This window comes from Ostrea edulis, chromosome 6, assembly GCF_947568905.1.
Source record: "Ostrea edulis chromosome 6, xbOstEdul1.1, whole genome shotgun sequence".
Taxonomy (NCBI): domain Eukaryota; kingdom Metazoa; phylum Mollusca; class Bivalvia; order Ostreida; family Ostreidae; genus Ostrea; species Ostrea edulis.
In genome coordinates, this window is record NC_079169.1 from 54,540,846 (window position 1) to 54,560,759 (window position 19,914).

Consider the following 19,914-nt stretch of genomic DNA (forward strand, 5'->3'; position numbering starts at 1 on the left):
AAAAGCCAGAAAAACGTCAGATATTTCGGACTAACAACACAAGTGTACCCTATGACCCTCACCATGCACCATTTATGTTGTCTGATAATTCATTAAATTTTAAATGAAAGCTCAATCTTATTTTATTATTGCACTTTAAAGAAGATTCTAAAAGATTTTCCCTATATTTTGATATAGAGACATGCTTGTTTTCTTAAATTCCTGTAAAACAGCAATCGATTGAAAAATGCTAGTAAAAGCTCAATTTTGCTAGTTGGAAAATAATCCACTAGCTAAAATTTGCTAGTAGTGAAAAAAGTTCATTTCGATCCCTGTGATGTTGACAGATTTTTACCTTGATCAACAATATTAAAGCATGACTCTTTATGGTGTTGTTGACAGAATTATTACCTTGATCAGAAATATTAAAGTGTGGCTTTTCATGGTGTTGTTGACAGTTCTTACCTTGGTCAACAACATCAAAGCATGGCTCTCCATTGCAATGTTGACAGTGTTGCTGGTGTCTATGTAAATCTCCTCCAGTTCCTAAAAATAGTCCTAATATCTAAAAAGTAGTCCCAATATCTAAAAATAGTTTCATTTATTATTATCTAAAAGTTGTCCCATGAGAGGTACAAGCACTAGATCTATACATTTCTTTCAACTATTTTATTATTAAATATGTCATATCAAGATCCCTTTAGGGCTTAAGCCCTACACACATATAATGCTCCCTTGTGTGGCCACATTTTATAGAGGTAATTTTATAACCTTATGATATTGTATTATCTTGACTAATTTTAACAGTTACACAGGACTTTCAGTTCACTAGATATAAAGTCACCATCTGTTAGAGTTACTTAACTTAGACAGACTCATGACCACCAAATCCAATTTGCCCAAAAAATTGATCTTTGATCTCAGGGCATATAATTGTAAGGGCACCTGATATTGGTCAAACTATTTTAAAGGGGTTGATTCATGATTTTTCCCAAAAATTTGTTTTTAACTTTTAATGATCAAAATCTACTGTCTTATGCGTTTAAAAGATTTTACATAAAAATTAAGGATATACATTATCACAAAAGCTAATTTTAGAGAGTTCATTATTTGCTTTGTAAACAAAGATTGCGGTATGTTATTGTTTACGAAATTTCCAAAAGAAATGGATATCGAACTTTCACATTTCACATTTCAAGCATTCTTTGGGTAAAATGAGTCATCTTAAAACTTAAAATTGGTGACTATGCAAAATCAAGATGCTTTATATTACAAAATTAATATTTCACTTGTTTGTTAATTTGTATGCATAAAATGACTCGAGTCTTTGTTAACATAACACAGATCTAAGGCTAAATTTGCATTCAGAAGGTCAAAATTTGGGCTATCAACATTAAATGAGTTATTATCTTTAATGTTTAACATCAAAAAAGAAAAATATTTTGTTCAAAAATCATGAACCAGTCCCTTTAAAAGGAAGCAAAAAAAACTTGCAATATGAACCTGCAATTTGGGGTACAAGTCTAACATTAATTTTGATATGTAAATACACTGTATCAGAGATAGAGAAACAAATTCAGACATTCACAGGGAGGAATGTGAACTGCAACCTCCAACATTTGTACCCGGCTTCATTGAGCCTGCAGCACCACCACCACAGACCCTTCAAACATCAATGGTACCCAGATGTATGGAAGGCCTGTGGGCACCACCACAACTTGTGGGAGGATTCACTCTCAGCACAAGGACTGGACTGTTCCATATAAACCAGTGACTGTTTATCCACATAAAATTCAAAATGTACATAATGGCAATCACCTTATAAAAATAACAATCAAGTAATTCAGACTGCAAAGGTTATAAGTGGAACATCACAATATTCATGGACATATATCTATTTAGGGGGAGGGAGGGGTGCTTGTAGCCTCCTCATGTATGACCCCTAAAATTTCTTATAAGATTTCTTTAGCCCATTCTCTCTTCCCAAGGGTAAATATCCTTGGCAAACCCTTGTTGAAAACAACTGCTGCATTAGAATTTTGATACACTGTAAACCAACTTTTATTAGCAACAACTTTGTTTTGCAATTTACCAGTGATAAACTGGTTCACAGCAACTAATTTTCACGAGTGTCAGACAGTATATACAAGAGACATTAGAGAACTGGTTCATGGCAAGAAATATTTGCGATGATGAGGTCCTCGCGACCCTTGCAAAAATTTCTTACACATGAATAAAAGTTGGTTTACAGTTTACTCCCCCCCCCCCCCCCCCGAAGTGTCCAACGTAATTATTGTAGGAACTCCTTTATCGTCCAGTTGGAAGCACCCCTACATTACCTCTAAGACCTGTGGAATGAGGTAATGGAACTCCTCTATCGTCCGGTTGGAAGCACACAATTGACAAAGGTATTCGTTGTGAGCACCGAGGAACTGCAGCTTGGCATGGTGACTGGAGCTGGTCTGGTAAGCCTTCACAGAACTCTGGTAATTCTCCTCTGCCTGGAATAAAATCATTAATTAGTCTCCTACAGAACCTAGGGGAAAATTTCTCTAAAATTAAGATATATAATCATTGTAAGATATATGTTCAATATATGGTAAACGTGGGTATATTCTGATACAATTTATATAATTGCAAATATTGCATTGATTCAAGGAAGAGTGATACTGGCAGAAAAATAATTTTTATGGAAAATATTCAGTCTAAAACTGAAGCAAGGTTTTGAAGAATATCGTCTTTTGAAAGGGCAGTTGGAGTATAAGTATGATTACCAAAAGTGGAATTAATGCCAAGTGTATTTGAAATACAGTTGTAATAATGAGCCTTACAAAGACAATGCTGTTACTAGCTTTGTCAGCTGGAACCAAAACATATATTCCTCATGTAACCTATCCAATTCTTTTATCCCTTCTGGTTTACTAAACACAGAAGGATAGATGGTACATACTTTTGTTTTAACGTAGTTCCACACTCCTGTGACGTCATAAGATTGTGCAAAGTCAATAAGTTAATGACTGGAACATAAATTTTGTTGGAGTCTTTTTCAATAGTTATTGTAAAAAATCTTGTTAGCCATAAAATATTTCAAAAGTCTTAGTTATATTTGAATAGTCAATGATGTGTTTCAAAATATTGAATCCAAGGACAATAACTCTGTTTTCATTAAATTATTTATCAAAGATTTCCTATCTTTTTCACAAACATTTTACCAAGGTGATAAGGAATTATTATCTGTGTCTTTTCATGAAATTACATAAATTTTTTAATCCATGAGTGGTTTTGAATAGCTCAGTTGTATGGTGCCAGACTTAGGGTTTTTATGGGGGTATACATACTCTGGAAGCAATAGATTTGAAATTATTAAGGAAAGGTATGGATTTTTTTTCATAAATAACTATAACAGATGTACATCTATTGATATAAACAGAAAAAATGATTTGTAAACCATGCTGTAAGGAAATTGTATCCATATTTGTTTTTTAACATTTTGGAGAATAAGGCTAATTCAATAATTTTTCACTTATTATACTAAAACTTGATGAACATATTGAAAATGACATGTGTTTTAGTTATTGACATGTTTCCTGATAAATAAATGCAGTTTAAAATTTTTGTTGTTGTTTTTATTTTAAAATAACAACAGATAACTGTTTCCAATGAATTTCATAAAAATCTACATAGGGGTACATTACTTCAGTAGTGTCTGTAATGAAAATAAATCTGGAAATCCTTAACTAATTTGCCTTTTCTCATTACTCTGAATGTTAATCTATTGATTCCAAACAAAAAAATGCTACCTTTAACCTAAACCCCAAAAATCCAGGACTAAGGACCCACCTTAATATGTCTAATGCGGGATTTTAATAACCCTCTTTATTATACTTTTAATACATTCTGACAATGTATCAAGTTCTTCTTTTTCATATTCAGCCCATTGTCTGGCATAATCCTTGAAAGAATTCATAATTATAGAGATGAAGTTCTGTCGCCAATTGAAAGACCGAGGTTCTCTGTATTTAGGACCTTTTAGAATAAGTGATTTGAAGTCGATAACTGATAATTAAATTTCAAAATCTTAAAAATTAATCAATATGATTAGGCCTATGTTGCAAGACATATTTATAAATGACTAAAGAACATTTGTCATTCAAAATAAATCAATCGTCTGCATTCCGAGATCGATACCCATGTAAACATGTTGATGCACAGACAAGTTAAGTTGACCCTCTTCCACGGCCACGGGTATGTGTGGTTTTCTTGGACTGTGTATTCGAAGCAGTTGACATAGTCCGTTGCGGTAGCTCAGTGGTAGGGCATTCGTTTCGTAACCGGGAGGTCGTTCACGAGTTCGAGCCCCGCTCGTGTCATGGCCGGGTCAAACTTTTAATAGTGTCAGATTGCTCCTACATGTAGCTTCGCCAAACGCTCGGCATTTAGAAGTGAAAATCACGGGTCTTCCGGATATGACCTTAAAAACGGAGGTCCCCTGTTGCTGAAGGCATCAGCACGATAAAGAACCTTCACTGCTATGGCACTGAGTGCTAAGCACTATAAGCTGTGCCAAAGGAGTTTGAAATTTTATCAATAAAGTCAATAAAATTCACTTGATTGACCAAGCCATGCTAACGCAACTCCTGTGGCTGTACTGATGACATCCCAATATCAGTGAAAAATTCTCGACGGGACGTAAAAACAACCCAAACAATCAATCAAACTAGGCCTAAATACAAACAATATGCTTTTACTTTTCAAAATAGATCTAGTAGGATACTCCTACCATCTTACCTAGCTTTTTCGTCCTTCGGATGAGACCGCAAAAACTGAGGCCCCGTGGCACAGCAGGTGTGGCACGATGATTTAAAGATCCTTCCTTGCTCAATTTTAGGCCATGCATAAGCGCCGAGCATAGGCCTAATTTTTGCAGCCCTTGTCCACAGGAGTTTGAAATTTTATCAATAAAGTCAATAAAATTCACTTGATTGACCAACCCATGAGCTATGCGTAACGCATAGCTCATGGGTTGGTCAATCAAGTGAATTTTATTGACTTTATTGATAAAATTTCAAACTCCTGTGCCTTGACCGGCAACGGTGATGACTCCATATGAGTGCAACATTCTCGAGAGGGACGTTAAACAATATACAACCAACCCTCGCTTTTTCGTCAGCAAAAACATGTTATATGATGATGTCACGGTGACCTTGGTGCTGATCGGCCGAGTCGTTTTTATGGATGATGCAGGATACCTCCTCGGTCTCGAAATGGTTTTTAAAATATAAAATGATTTATATTTTTAAACATTTCTTCACCTCGGAGGTTATCCTACATCTAAGCCTTGTTAGAATAAGATCCGGTGGGTGAGGGCCTGTACTGAGACACACTCATCCCAAGGAGACGTCACCATTGCCGGCGAAGTGCTGTAAAAATTAGGCCTCAATAATAATAATATATAATAAAGCCTTTATCTATTTATTCAAGGCGGCCCCCAGACCCCCCGCTTCATAAAGTTGCGTCCCCTCGAACCGCAATTCCTGGATCCGCCCCTGAACATTTCGAGGTCAAATTACAATTAACTGAGATTCTTGTAAAATGACACGTACGCTCATATAAAGTATAGTTTCGACTTCAGTTACAAAAATATACGCAAATAAATAAACACCTACTGGGCAGATGTCAAGTTTTTTTGTGACACAAGAAACGTTGATTTGGGTGGTAGCCTAGCCTAACGCGGATTGGGTTGTAGTAGGCCTATATCAGTATAGAATGTAGCTGCAGAACTGTAGCTCTCTGAAAAATATTTTGACGGAACAGAGACAAAATATTTTTTTCAGAGAGCTACAGTTCTGCAGCTATATAGAATGCAAAGTAATGGGGGAAAACTACAGTTAGTTGCTTGTCCTACATTTTCCCGCTATTTTATTAAGTGGTTCTTAGTTTTATGAGCCGTAAAAAAAAAAGTGGATTTACATGTGGAATAACATTGTTTATTTTGAGACGTTGATAGAGATGTGAATGTAAGGAACGATAACTCTGGGTAGAGATTGATAACGATCTAGGCTAGTTGGCCAATTCAACTTATCATTGGGTCAAATGCTGTCTGACGTGTTTTATACCGATTGTTAGACCGTTCTTGGTACACATTTTTTGACTACGAATAACTCTATTTACCTGATCAAGATATATACATAGTATAGGGCCCACGGCAGGTGCGACAGGGGATCCTTACTCCTCCTAGGCATCTGATCCCACCTTTTGTGAAATTGATCACTGTTCGGTATCTTCGCCTTTCATGAAATCACCCATTCAGTACGACTACATACTATAAATCTCCCATTGTGTTTTAAATATTTTTCTCGCGCGCTAGCGCACAATCACCATAAACGTCATTCCTTCATAGATATGCATTAAAATATAATCGTTTTCTCCTTACATTGAGTTGACCAGTATTCCTTTGATATCCATATATAATTTATCGAAATCGCCAAATCGTATTATTTTTCATAGTTTATCATACTGACAAAATATTGGTCTGACTTTTAACATCGAACAAAATACTGTTTAAAGACTGGAAGATAAATTTTGTTGGAGTATTTTTCAATAGTGATTGTAAAAAAATCTTGTTAGCCATAAAATATTTCAAAAGTCTTAAGTTATATTTGAATAATCAATGATATGTTTCAAAATATTGAATCCAAGGACAATAACTCTGTTTTCATTAAATTATTTTTCAAGTCCATTATGCGATAAATTCTTTTATTTTTCACAAACATTTTACCAAGGTGATAAGGAATCATTATCTGTGTCTTTTCATGAAATTACATAAAACTTTAATCCATGAGTGAATTTGAATATCTCAACTGTATGGTGCCAGGCTTCGATTTTTCATGGGGATACAGTGTATACGTACTCTGGAAGCTATAGATTTGAAATTATTAAGAAAAGGTATGGATTTTTTTTCCATAAATAACTATAACAGATGTACATCTACTAATACAAACAGAAAAAATGATAGGTAAACCATGATATAAGGAAAATATGTCCACATTTGTTTGTTTTTTAACATTTTGGAGAATAACGCTAATTCAATAATTTTGCACAAATTATTTTAAAACTTGATGAACATATTGAAAATGACATGTGTTTTAGTTATTGACATGTGTTTTAGTTATTGACATGTTTCTTGATAAATAAATGCAATTCAAAAATATTTTGTTGTTTTTATTTTAAAATAACAACAAAAAACAGTTTCCAATGAATTTCATAAAAATCTACATAGGGATACGTGACTTCAGTAGTGTCTGTAATGAAAATTAGTATGGAAATCCTTAACTGTTTTGCCTTTTTTCATTACTCAGAATATTAATTTATTGATTCCAAACAAAAAAATGCTACCTAAACCCTAAAAATTCAGGACTAAGGACCCACCTTAGAGTTGTGGAATACATCAATAACTCCAATACAGCTAAAACTATAGTGTCCGGATAGGACCAAGTGCAAAAGCACGCCGTCGCGCTATCACCCTAACACACAACACGCTGTCGCGCTAACACGCCGTCGCGCTATTACGCTAACACACAACGTGTTAGCTTGATAGCGCGACCACGTGTTGTATATTTGCATGATTGCGCGACGACTTGTTGTGTGTTAGCGTGATAGTGCGACAGTTTGTAAGCGTGACAGTGCAACGGCGAGTTATGTACTAGCCCAACAGCGCGAGGATGGCGTATTAGCTTGACAGCGCGACGGCGTATTGTGGATCAGCGTGATAGCACGGTGACCTGTTACCTCGTTCACACGAAGAATTTAATTCGCATTAAACGTAAGTTAATGCGAATTAAATCTGAACCGCGTTCACACGGAGATTTTAATGCGCATTAGTTTACTTCGAATTAAAATTGACGTCGCGATTTAATGCGAATTAAATTTACTTCGCATTAGCTCCGTGTGAACGCTAAGCGAAGCTAATTCGAATTAAATGTAGACGCATGCGTAATGGCCAATTTGGGTCACATGCATCATACCCATGGTCAGCTATATATATTAATGTTAGTTTTGTACGAAAAACTAAGCAAAATGATAATAATCACCAAAAACATGTATACAAACTGCATGACATTAGATAATGTCAGACGTAAATCTGTGCTCTGCATAGGCATACTGAGTAATACATGTGGAAGGAATTGTTTTTAAATACGACAACAATGTTTTAAAATAGTGATAATATGATTTTCTTTTTTTACATTTTTTAAAACATATGCCGCTCATTGTTAGTTTTTATACCATATGACGTCATAGTAGACTTATAATACGTATTAGTAATTAAAAATTACGTCATAACAGTAGTCAGCGGAATGGTGAAAAAGACGATCCGAAGTTTTAAAATTGGGCCCATGAAGAAATAATATATTATTTAGATTGAATGCTGGTTGTCGGAGGAAATAACAAGTAATTTCTTGGGAACATATAAATAAACACGACAAAAAACTCCTTATGTGTAGATCAGAATTATGTATGTAGGCCTAAATTGTAAACATGTAGTATACTACATGTAGGCCTATAGCGTTTTGAACAAAGAATTCTGTATAGATCTACACAATATTCATTAAAATATCGATAAAAATAATTTTCAATAACATAGTCTATTCTTTAATTTATTTCGCGCACCCTTTAATAGAGATGCATACGAATTTAATGCGCATTAGTTTACTTCGCATTAAATATTACCGCCGTGTGAACGCTATTTAATTCGAATTAATTTAATGCGCATTATTTTACTTCGCATCAAATTTGATGCGAAGTAAAATTTAATGCGCATCCTTGTGAACGAGGCATGTATTGTGTTAGCGTGACAGCGCGACGGCGTGTTGTGTGTTAGCGTGATAGCGCGTTTTAAGAAACGCGATATTACGCTTTTGCACATGGCCCTATCCGGACACCATATAAAACACACAGGGAACCCAGATAGTATATAAATCCTGGTCAAAACATCGGATATATCATCAAACGCACTTTGTAAAAGATTTTATTAAACGTTCTGTCATCTTTTATTTTAATTATTATTTTTATTTTGACAAAATCCCCCCACCTCCCCCATTCCATTGGTTATTAAGTTATATCTATTTTCTACGTAAAGAAATTGTGATTGAAGGTGACAAAAATCTGTTATCATTTTGGACTTTATGATGTGTTTTTATATTTGAAAATAATAAATCTGATAGATATAAATATTCGGTTTATCAGCATTTTACGACATTAAAATCGATTTCCACAGACAAGTTATTACGTCTAACGTGAAATACAGCCGTGGTATTACTTAATGGCATTGTCAAAGTCATATTTGCCGCTTGTTACCGAACTGACTATACAATAGCTTTACATTACATAAAAATCACCAATGACGTATAGAATTTCATATATTTTGCAATCTTTAATTGTGATTTTGACATAATTTCTTTTGTTTATATAGAAACAATAGCAGACACATTATTATATGAAAGTAAATAATTCATTGCGGAGAAATTTTACATAATTTTCAAAAATTCGAATTTTTTATAATCATATTCATTTTTGTTCATTTTAACACATTTCGGCATTTTAATAACAGTTCAGAATGATTAAGATTTTAGGTCCTCTATGTATGACAGCTAATGCACCTTTAACGTTATAGTTTGTTGGGGAATTTTTTCACTTTCTTATACCTAGAAATGCTCATAAGCAGACCCCCCCCCCCCCCCTCAAGTTTCCTTTGGTTTTCAGTTTTTATTCTTATGCCCCCGAGATTGAAGATTGGGGGGGGGGGGGGGGTATTTTTGTCCTGTCTGTCATTCTGTATGAAATTTTAACCTTGCTAATAACTTTTGAATAGTGAGTGCCGGAGCTTTGATATTTCACATGAGTATTCCTTGTGACAAGACTTTCCCGTGGGTACTAAACCTTTTGACCATGGAATTTGACCTACTTTTAAAAATATTTGACATTGGTCATAACTTCTAAATGGTACCCTGAAGCGTGCTACTACACCTCCACAGCGTTTCGTTTCGTTCCCTGCAAACCGTTCACCGTTCTGTGCAGACCGTTCAGCGTTTCGTGCAGACCGATCACCGTTCCGTGCAAATCGTTTCGTGCAAGAATCGTTCCGTTCAGGATCAAGCCACGCCCATAGAAACGTGCAGATCGTTCAAACCACGCCCTTAGAAACGCACAGACCGTGCAAGTCATTTCGGCATGGGATGCAGGACAGGTAAACATTGTTGGGAATTTACCAATTATTTCAAAATGTCTCTAAGACGGACTTTCAACAGTGAAAATCTGCAAATAATCGGGGGGGGGGGACCCCAGTTTATTATGAAACCACCAGGTAGAGCAAAATCCGATACCATTTTCTCACCCTTGGTAGTTTCTACATGTAGCAAGTGCAGAGACATGTATATCTGCCCTCGTTATCTTTTTATTTATTTTTTTATTTGTATATAGGAATAATTCATTTGTCTTGTTACATTTGTATGATCAAGTTTCTCTTTTTAAATAAAAAATATTTTCATCAAAATCGTTTATCGGAACTGTCTGCATAATAGCTGCAATAATGTAGCCCTATCCAATTTTTTAATTCTGACGTTTTCGGGATAGGGCTACAATTCCATAGGATCTCCGTAATGGTGCAAAATAATTTTATGAATAACCGATAATAAACTCTATGTATTAGTCCTAAATGTTGTTTACACCAAAAGGAGTACCAACTTTGTGCTCGGGCATGTCTAATAAAGGTGTTTTTCATTAAATATAATGTACAGCATGCAAAATTCTTCGTCTGCTCCGCCATGCTTGTTATCGCGAGATCTCGTAGGTGGATCTAATGAAAAACCTAAACATTGACAATCAGCGCGAAAATGTAGTTACTCGAGCCACTTCGACAAAGAAAGGGAAATCATATTGTTGCAGAAAGAATTTACACTCTGCAGTTCGGTTTTTAACTTGATATTAAATTCAAACCTTTTCAATACCGACGAAATAGCTTTCGCCTCCATACTTGTCCATTGATGTAAATACTACCTTATATGGCATATGCAAATGACTTGACAATCGGAAGTTGAAACTTCAGTACATCAAACATGGCGCACAAATATGAATCGAGAAATTGGAATTCATCGAAATTGTTGAAAACGGTAGAATAGAGCCTCACAAATCTTAAGTTGCAGGTTGTAAATTTATATATTGACTAAGAAACATAGAATATCATTTTATTTACGTAAAGAAAGTCAGGAAATGTTTAGAATGAGCGCAAATGTTGCGGGAGTGAATCACTCCCGCATTTGCACCATTACGGAGATCCTAAGGAGTTGTAGCCCTCTCCCTAAAAAAAAAAAAAAAAAAAAAAAAAAAAAAAATCAGAGAGGGCTACATTATTGCAGCTATCTGCATAAGGCAAAGACCGACCTGTGTATAACTTGTATATTCTACGCAAATTCCAAGGTCCTTTTTTTTTTTTTTTTTTTTACCACAATAGAGGTCAACTAATCTGTGTATTTGAAATTAACATTCGTACAGAAGGTGTGAAAATCGGAATATGACAAAAGAGGTGTTTATATCTTTTGTCTCTCAAAAATGAATGTACATGTAGTTTTCTATAGGTTTAAAATTGAGGCAAATGCAACAATCTAATTAAAATTGGGTGTTAGATCCGCTCGCATATCTGTTGATCATTACTGTAGTTAGTCATTATTTGTTTTATTTATTCATTTATGTGATTTATTTCTCAATCTATTTCAATCCTATTTTGATTGTTTCCTTTTTGTTTTGTATTTTCCCTTCTTATCCAAGGTGACAGGTTCTTATCACTGGCTAATTCTATGTCTAGATGCATCCCTCCTCCGGCTCGAGAACATGTTCCAGTCTTACAAGAATTTTAAAAATCATTTTATCTGTTGTCATACACGTATGTAAAAATGTATAAGTTTATTCAAGATCTGTCTTTGAAAAGAGGCCTGGAAATACAAATTACACACGTGTTTTAACGGCACTCAGATTGAATGTACAAAATAGCGATGCAGACGCGACTTTTTCAATGAATTTAATAGAGCAATGAATAAATAAAGTTGAATAATAAATATTGTATATGCCGATACAATTTATGCATCTTTTTCCTTTATTTCCGAAGTTAAAAAATATTCATTTCCTTTTATTCCAACGTATTCGTAAGTCATTAAACTATTCCTTTTTAAAACTAACCCCAGGATGAAACAAATAATGCCGGGGAAAAAATCAAAGCGTGCAGGTCATGCCTAGCATTTCGTGCAGACCGTTCACAACCCTCTCCCCGCCCAAAATATTTCAATCTTTCCGGACAAGAAATTTGTTTAAATCATTTTATCTGTTTTCATTCACGTATACATGTATATGAAATGTAGAGGTTTTTTCAACATCTGTCTTTGGGAAGACGACTGGAATATACAAATTGCAAATGTATTTTAACGACACTCAGAATGAATGTACAAAAATAGCGAAACAGACGCGACCATTTCATATTCAGTTTCAATTATTTGAATAGAGCAATGAATCAATAAAATTTGATTAATCAATATTCCGTGACGATATAATTGTTCTTTTATTTCCGAAATTAAAAAAAAAGAATTCATTTGTTTTCAGTCCAACGTGTTCATAATTTATTGATCTAATAAGCAGAAATGAAATTTACCGCGTCGTACAGGAGCAATCATTTTGAAATAAATCGTTATCATTTCTTTCTCAACCTTTTTTTAAGATCTAGAATACTGCAATTATATTGAAACTATTTAAACCAAATCATACCGAAAAAATCAAAGCGTGCAGGCCACACCTACCGTTTAGTGCAGACCGTTCACAAAGAGTGCAAGCAACGCCTACAAAGTGGTCAGCTTTTCGTGCAAAGCGTTCACCGTTCCGTGCAGATCGTTCAGCGTTTCGTGCAAACTGTTCACCGTTCCGTGCAGATCGTTCAGCGTTTCGTGCAAACTGTTCACCGTTCCGTGCAAAAATCGTTTCATACCGTTCCGTGCAAGTGAAGTAGTAGTACGCTTCAGGGTCAGTAAATATTAGAGCTTTCATATTGCACATGAGCAGTTCTTGTGACAAGATCTTTCTACTGGTACCAAGATATTTGTCCTTGTGACCTTGGCCATCTTTGGAATTGGCCATTATCGGGGGCATTTGTGTTTCACAAACACATCTTGTTTGCACATGTAATTTAGAAAATTAGAAAATATACTTTTACGCGACATCTTGAATTTCCAACGAAGCAGTGAGAGATTGAGATTTGATCGGCTTCGAGAAATCACCTCTGATATTGATGTAAATTTCCACATCAATTTCCCCTCAATACAACAATGTATTGTGAACAAATTGGTGTTTTTATCTGTCATAATGTTTGTACTACTTAGACCAGATAAATATCGCCATCATTATCAGTCAGAAAACAAATACATTGTAGGATGTTATCCAATTTTCAATGCATTTTACGTTCATCTTAATCTTCATGTTTTAAAAATGGAAGTTTGAATGTGTGACTTGTCAAACAGTTTTATTGCTGCTTGGAACAGGATGAATTTTTGTGACCTAAAAGCTAAATATTGTCTAATTACCATGTATAAGTGTAACGTTTTTGTTAAAAAATTAAAAGAACATGTCGCTATTTCAACAAAAATTCAATAATCAGTGTTTGTAATTATTGGGAATACAAACACAGTTAATAGTAACACGGAGTAATTGCTTATAAAATTGACTTCATAGTTCCCAGCAGAGTAGGCGTGAAAATTGAAAACGCGATATTTCTTTTAAAAGTGCATTTGATGCTGTAGTAACATAATTTACAATGTTTGAAGAACTTTATTGCATGACTAAATAGGGGGAAATACTGTACTTGATATTATGCCAAGTGTTAAAATCTAAAAATAAATAAATGAATTATCTTCCTAGCGATTCACGAAAACATACTCAGTTTGTTTTCACTCTTTTCTCTTTACAAAAATATAGGTCTATCAAAAGTCTATATAAAGATACATGTAACAGATTCCAACTTGTACGTCTATAGATAGATAGATTGATTGATTGTATCTTGTTTAACGTCTCTCTCGAGAATTTTTCACCCATATGGAGACGCCACCAAGACCGATGAAGGGCTTCAAATTTAGACCTTTACTCGGCGCTTACGGCCATTGAGCAGTGAGGGTTCTTTAGCGTGCCACACCTACTGTGACACGGAACATCCGTTTTTAAGGTCATCTCTGAGGACCCGTGACATTCACACCTGATGTCGAGCGTTTGGCGATGGAACTGTCACTACCTGTTTTGACGACTTAGGTCTGTCGCGGCCGGGATTCGAACCCCGGCCTCCCGCATGCGGGGCGAATGCTCTAACCTCTAGGCCACCACACAGATCCCAACTTGTACTTCTGTAGATGATAGGTCCCAATGACTTGTACGCCTATAGACACAGATACCTGTAACTTATAAGTCTATAGACAACAGGTACCTATGACTTATGTCTATAGACAACAGGTACCTGTGACTTATAAGTCTATAGATAACAGGTACCTGTGACTTATAAGTCTATAGACAACAGGTACCTATGACTTATAAGTCTATTGACAACAGGTACCTGTGACTTATAAGTCTATTGACAACAGGTACCTGTGACTTATAAGTCTATAGACAACAGGTACCTGTGACTTATAAGTCTATTGACAACAGGTACCTGTGACTTATAAGTCTATTGACAACAGGTACCTGTGACTTATAAGTCTATAGACAACAGGTACCTATGACTTATAAGTCTATAGACAACAGGTACCTGTGACTTATAAGTCTATAGACAACAGGTACCTGTGACTTATAAGTCTATAGACAACAGGTACCTGTGACTTATAAGTCTATAGACAACAGGTACCTGTGACTTATAAGTCTATAGACAACAGGTACCTGTGACTTATAAGTCTATAGACAACAGGTACCTGTGACTTATAAGTCTATAGACAACAGGTACCTGTGACTTATAAGTCTATAGACAACAGGTACCTGTAACTTGTCTATAGAAACAGATACCTACGACTTGCAGGTCGTGCTCCACTTTATCCACCGTCTCCTCGAACTGATCTCGGTAACTATTGAGTTTGTGAGTCTGGTTCTTTTTATGAATGGCTACTTCCTCTAGAGGTTTGTGGACGTTCTTCATCAGTAAAACTGCCACGTCCATGTGAGCCTGAAAGAATGTACAAATCACAGACAAATCATTCTTATCGACCTGAACGTGACAAGACTGTATCAGGCTTATGTTTTTCAAGCATACAAATGGGTTTCTGTTTCTTAAATCATTCTCATTCTTCAACTCTATACATGTACCAAGTAATCACGATCAGGTCAATTAGCAGCCACAATAGAGGATAATTAAAATAGCGAGGGCCACGTCTAGATAAATTCATAAAAGTACCAAGACTTGTCAGGGTGCGTTCCATTCGTCAATACAGAACCGATTTCAAACATTTCGGATTACGCGGTCATTGGACTGGAACAGAACAGATTTGGGGGATTCTGTTGATTGTTCGTGCATGATAATGAATCCGACATTGAGGTAGAATGTAGTTAAGCATCATTAAATCACTGTCCAGCCTGAAATGCGGTTTTATTTACTAGTAATTTATTTTTTATGTAAATGTATGGTTTATACCATTTAAGGGCAAAATGGGTTACACGGTTTTAAAATTTCTTCGATATAGCACGCCACAGGGGCTAAGCCCGTTTTGACCCGAAACTCATTGTAACCATAAATCTATATTTATGGTTACAATGAGTTTCGGGTCAAAACGGGCTTAGCCCCTGTGTAGCACGCCATGTGTAACGGTTACGGATGAACAGTGACGGTTACGGATGAACAGTGATGGTTACGGATGAACAGTGATGGGTTTGAGCAGTTTAGTACGTTTTACAACCAGTGTATTGCTGCTCTTCTTCTTGATTCCGTCACGATTTTCTCTGCACCACCAATAAAGACCGACAGGCGGAAGCCACTCGGAAACTCAATGCATTCGGGATGTTTGGAAGCGTGGATAGAACGCGCCCAATCAAGCTTATATTCTTCAGCAAAAGAAGGAGTATTCTTCTGAAATTAAGAGTTACACAACTCTTCTTTTGAAATGAACAGTAACATCCGTGTAGACCTAAAGTGTAATCAAAACACCATTTCATGCCATCGATAATTATTTATTTTTATGAGAAACACGCACGCAAAGTTTTCCTTCTTCAAAGATTGATGAAGAGTGTGGTTATTGATCGGTCGTGCACTTTTTCCCCACTTGTAATTACGGACCATAATCTCTTGATTAATTAATACGAGAATTTAAGCTTTGATTCAGTATTAGTACTGGCATTATTTTATTTAACTTGTTTTACAAATACATGTAAATACATTAGTTAAATATGTAGGAATGAAAAATATAAAATCACGTATCCTCCTTTTGTACCCTCCTCAAAATACGACTCGCTCAACTACTGGCTCTGCGGCCATATAACTGAGATGAACTCGCTTCAGTCTGATTCTAGATTCCACTTCATAAGAAAAGCGAAACTGGGATCAAAGTGAAGATCCGTTCAGTTTCATGGCTCTTGATCCAAGAGCGTACCTATAAAAAGGAAGATGGAATTTACCTGAGCGTCGTTCTCCGTCCCGTGCAGAAGACATTCCCAGGCGGACAGGATAGAGGATGGTGTGTCTGTTGGCCTATCAATAAAAAATATATATCTAAGAAAATAAATTGTTATAATTACATTCTACTTTCATTTCTGTCGATGTTCCCAGCCATTAAATTAGACGTACAATATTTATTCAGATTCATACACATTGTTTATAACTGCATCGCATTCATGAGAAAATTGATATCATTACAATTGGTAAGAAATAGAAGACAAACGCATTGTAAATGTAAATATTTTTGTTTGTTTGGCTATTGTGTACAAGTTTTTATATTCCATGCACTTGTCCGCGGTTCTACTAAACACTAGGAACTGAAAATGTAGCTGTTTTTACGAGAACCATGAAGAGAATACCCCCCACCACCCCCACCCCCACCCCCCACCCCCCAACATGGGCATGTTTTTTCCCAGTGACACTGAACTCCTCCAGGTGAATTTAGATGTGATTTATGCCATGTCAATTGTCTTAAGCAATATCTATATCAAGTATTAGATTCGAATGTCTCTTCATTATAATGCTATGGCTCTGATTTAAAAAAATAAATAAAAAACTACCGTCCTTGATCTGGGACAGATAGTTTTGTTCGGGGTCATGCTACATCTGGTCATATGTCAAGTATAAGCATCTAATGCCTCGGCATGTAAGCATGCTGTCAACAGATCAAAGGTTTCTTAGGTTTGTCATATAAGTTATTACACTGTACGCCGTATCTTTGGGTAAATTCCAAATAGATGACAAAACAATTTTTGTAGTCTAAACATATACCAATATTCTTGATAGAGAAACCAGAAATTTATCATGGAGTTAAGTCACACTTTTGATAATGTATTTCAAATTGAGTCATACACAACTCCCTAAAGACTATAATATCTCGTGTGAACAATTTCAGATACTTATTTCAAAGATGCCTTCAATAGCATGCCTGCTGATCTTTTTCAATGTGTCTTGAGACGAATGGCCTAGGTTCGGGGTCGTGACGCAGCGTCTGGTTATAAACTTGTGTCAAGCATGAGCTGAATTTTCTCTGTTACATGTATGACCCTTATGCCCCTTAACCTTGACTCAGGAAAATGTCGCATTGACGGGTCATAAGCAAACTTTGTGTTAAGGAACTTCTATCATCTCTCCATTAAAATGTGATGACCCAGACCCAGATGACCTTCACCAAATGACCTTAGATAAGGTTATGACACATTGTCTGGTCATGAGGAACCTTTGTGCCCAGTGTCAGTTTCTAAGGCCAATCCATTACAACATCATAACCTAGACAAACATGTTTAATAAAGTACAGATAATTCCTATGAATCCCTCTACTTTGTTTGCAACGGGTATAAAAACAGGGTAAGTGAAACAGTCACCAAGAAAAGGGATGTTTAACGGAGTCCGAGGCGGATATTATACTTAGGGATGTTTAATGGAGTCCGAGGCGGATATTATACTTAGGGATGTTTAATGGAGTCCGAGGCGGATATTATACTTAGGGATGTTTAATGGAGTCCGAGGCGGATATTATACCTACTGACGTTTACATCACCCATAACTCGAGGGGTTTGAGGATAGCAGCCATCGTTTTGATCATTCATTTTAATCTTTTCTCAATTATGGAGGTGTAGTTGTGACAGTACCTCTCGGTTTTGAGGTTATTGTACTAAGGATGATTACTTGTGACAGTACCTGTCGGTTTTGAGGTTATTGTACTAAGGATGATTACTTGTGACAGTACCTGTCGGTTTTGAGGTTATTGTACTTTGATTTGAATGCTGCTATTATCGCCTGGATGTCTTTGGCAAACTGTTCATACACTGCTGCCATCTGTCGAGCGAAATCGGACACTGAAATAAAAGTTTTGTAAAATTAAGTCATAATTTCAGTGCAAACACGTTTCATAACATTTGGGTCGGGTTTTTTTTTTTCATTCAAAGGAACAATTGGTCTAAAGGCTCACCCGACCATGAGAAAAGAAAATAAGAAGTTTGATGACTGTACCAGCATCGAGAGGATTATTAGTCTAAGAACATTGAGTTTGAGATCTGGAAGCCGTGCTTTGATTTTTTTTTTTTTTATGAGAAGTCCTTGAGTTCGTATTTTCTCTTGAAATTCCAATTTTGTACTCAATGAGCACGTCAACTCTTCAAACGCTACTCTGTTTCTGGCCTAGTTTTCAATATATGCCACACAACCCACGACTCTAAGGCTTGAATACATTGCACTCTGTAACCCCACCCAATCCCCATGACGACAATTTTCGAATTCTTCACTGGAAGACATAGTTCTTGATTATTTTACAAGGAAACAAGCGTCACGCAACTCAACCGCCATCATTGGGGTGACTATATTTGGAAGTTAATTCCTTCCTACAATGAATACGTTTATACAGATTTAATGTATTTCCAATGATAAATAGAGCCCAGTCTTGAGATCTGAACTTCTTGCCTAACGCTAAGGATAGTCAAGTATAAACAACACTCTTATTGTAAATCGCTGAAGTTCAGAAGTGAGGAGGACTTCTGTGATTTATATAGTCCCGTCCTGGGATGGGAACGCCTGAACCATGCATGCATTTCATAATTTTACCTGTGCACCCAGTTTGTTTATACATGCTCAAAGGAACAGAATTTTGTTTGTTTTATGTCCCTTCGAGAAATTTTTACTCCACTGAAAGAACACCAGCTGTAGGTGAAGTGCCACAAATTTAGACCTATGCTTAGCACTTAGGGTCGTTGTAGTGAGGGTTCTTTAACATGCCAACGCCTGCCGCGACACAGGACCACTGTTTTGTTTAGGTCTCATCCGAAAGACCCACAACTCTCAATTCTAGATAACGAGTGTTTGACGAAGGAGCAATCACTATATTTTTACGCCTTAGGTATGTCGTGGCCAAGGCACGAGCGGGGCTCGAACCCACGGCCATCCCGGTCACGGACCGAACGCTCTAACCATTGAGCTACCGTAACCAGTCCCAAAGTAAATATTATTTTACCAGATTGTATGCATTTTCATTACACGATTCATACAACCCCACCTCTTAGCTTGAACACACGGCACAAGGGCCATGAATTTAGAAGATAACTCATATTCATAATGCAGTCACCATGCATCCAGTGTTTGTTTTTCAGACGTTCTGGAGAAAAGAGGGGTATCTTTAACGGTGCACTAAGGGAGATTTTGATTCTATCCTCTAAAGCTTTAGAGGTGTGGGGATCTTGAAATTCATG

The 19,914-nt window shown here is 36.2% G+C and overlaps 1 protein-coding gene across 3 annotated transcripts in view; it reads right to left on the reverse strand.

The window, feature by feature from the left end:
* LOC125683546 (nostrin-like) overlaps nt 1–19,914 on the reverse strand; it is a 149,480-nt gene that overhangs the window by 89,471 nt on the left and 40,095 nt on the right. For 2 of the 3 annotated variants that reach the window (XM_056140062.1, XM_048924814.2), the window contains exons 3-7: nt 18,423–18,531; nt 16,654–16,726; nt 15,059–15,211; nt 2,319–2,480; nt 445–525 (exon numbers count right to left, since the gene is read on the reverse strand). In XM_056140062.1, the coding sequence (XP_055996037.1) occupies nt 445–525; nt 2,319–2,480; nt 15,059–15,211; nt 16,654–16,726; nt 18,423–18,531 (578 nt within the window). The other variant, XM_056140063.1, reaches the window with a different exon arrangement.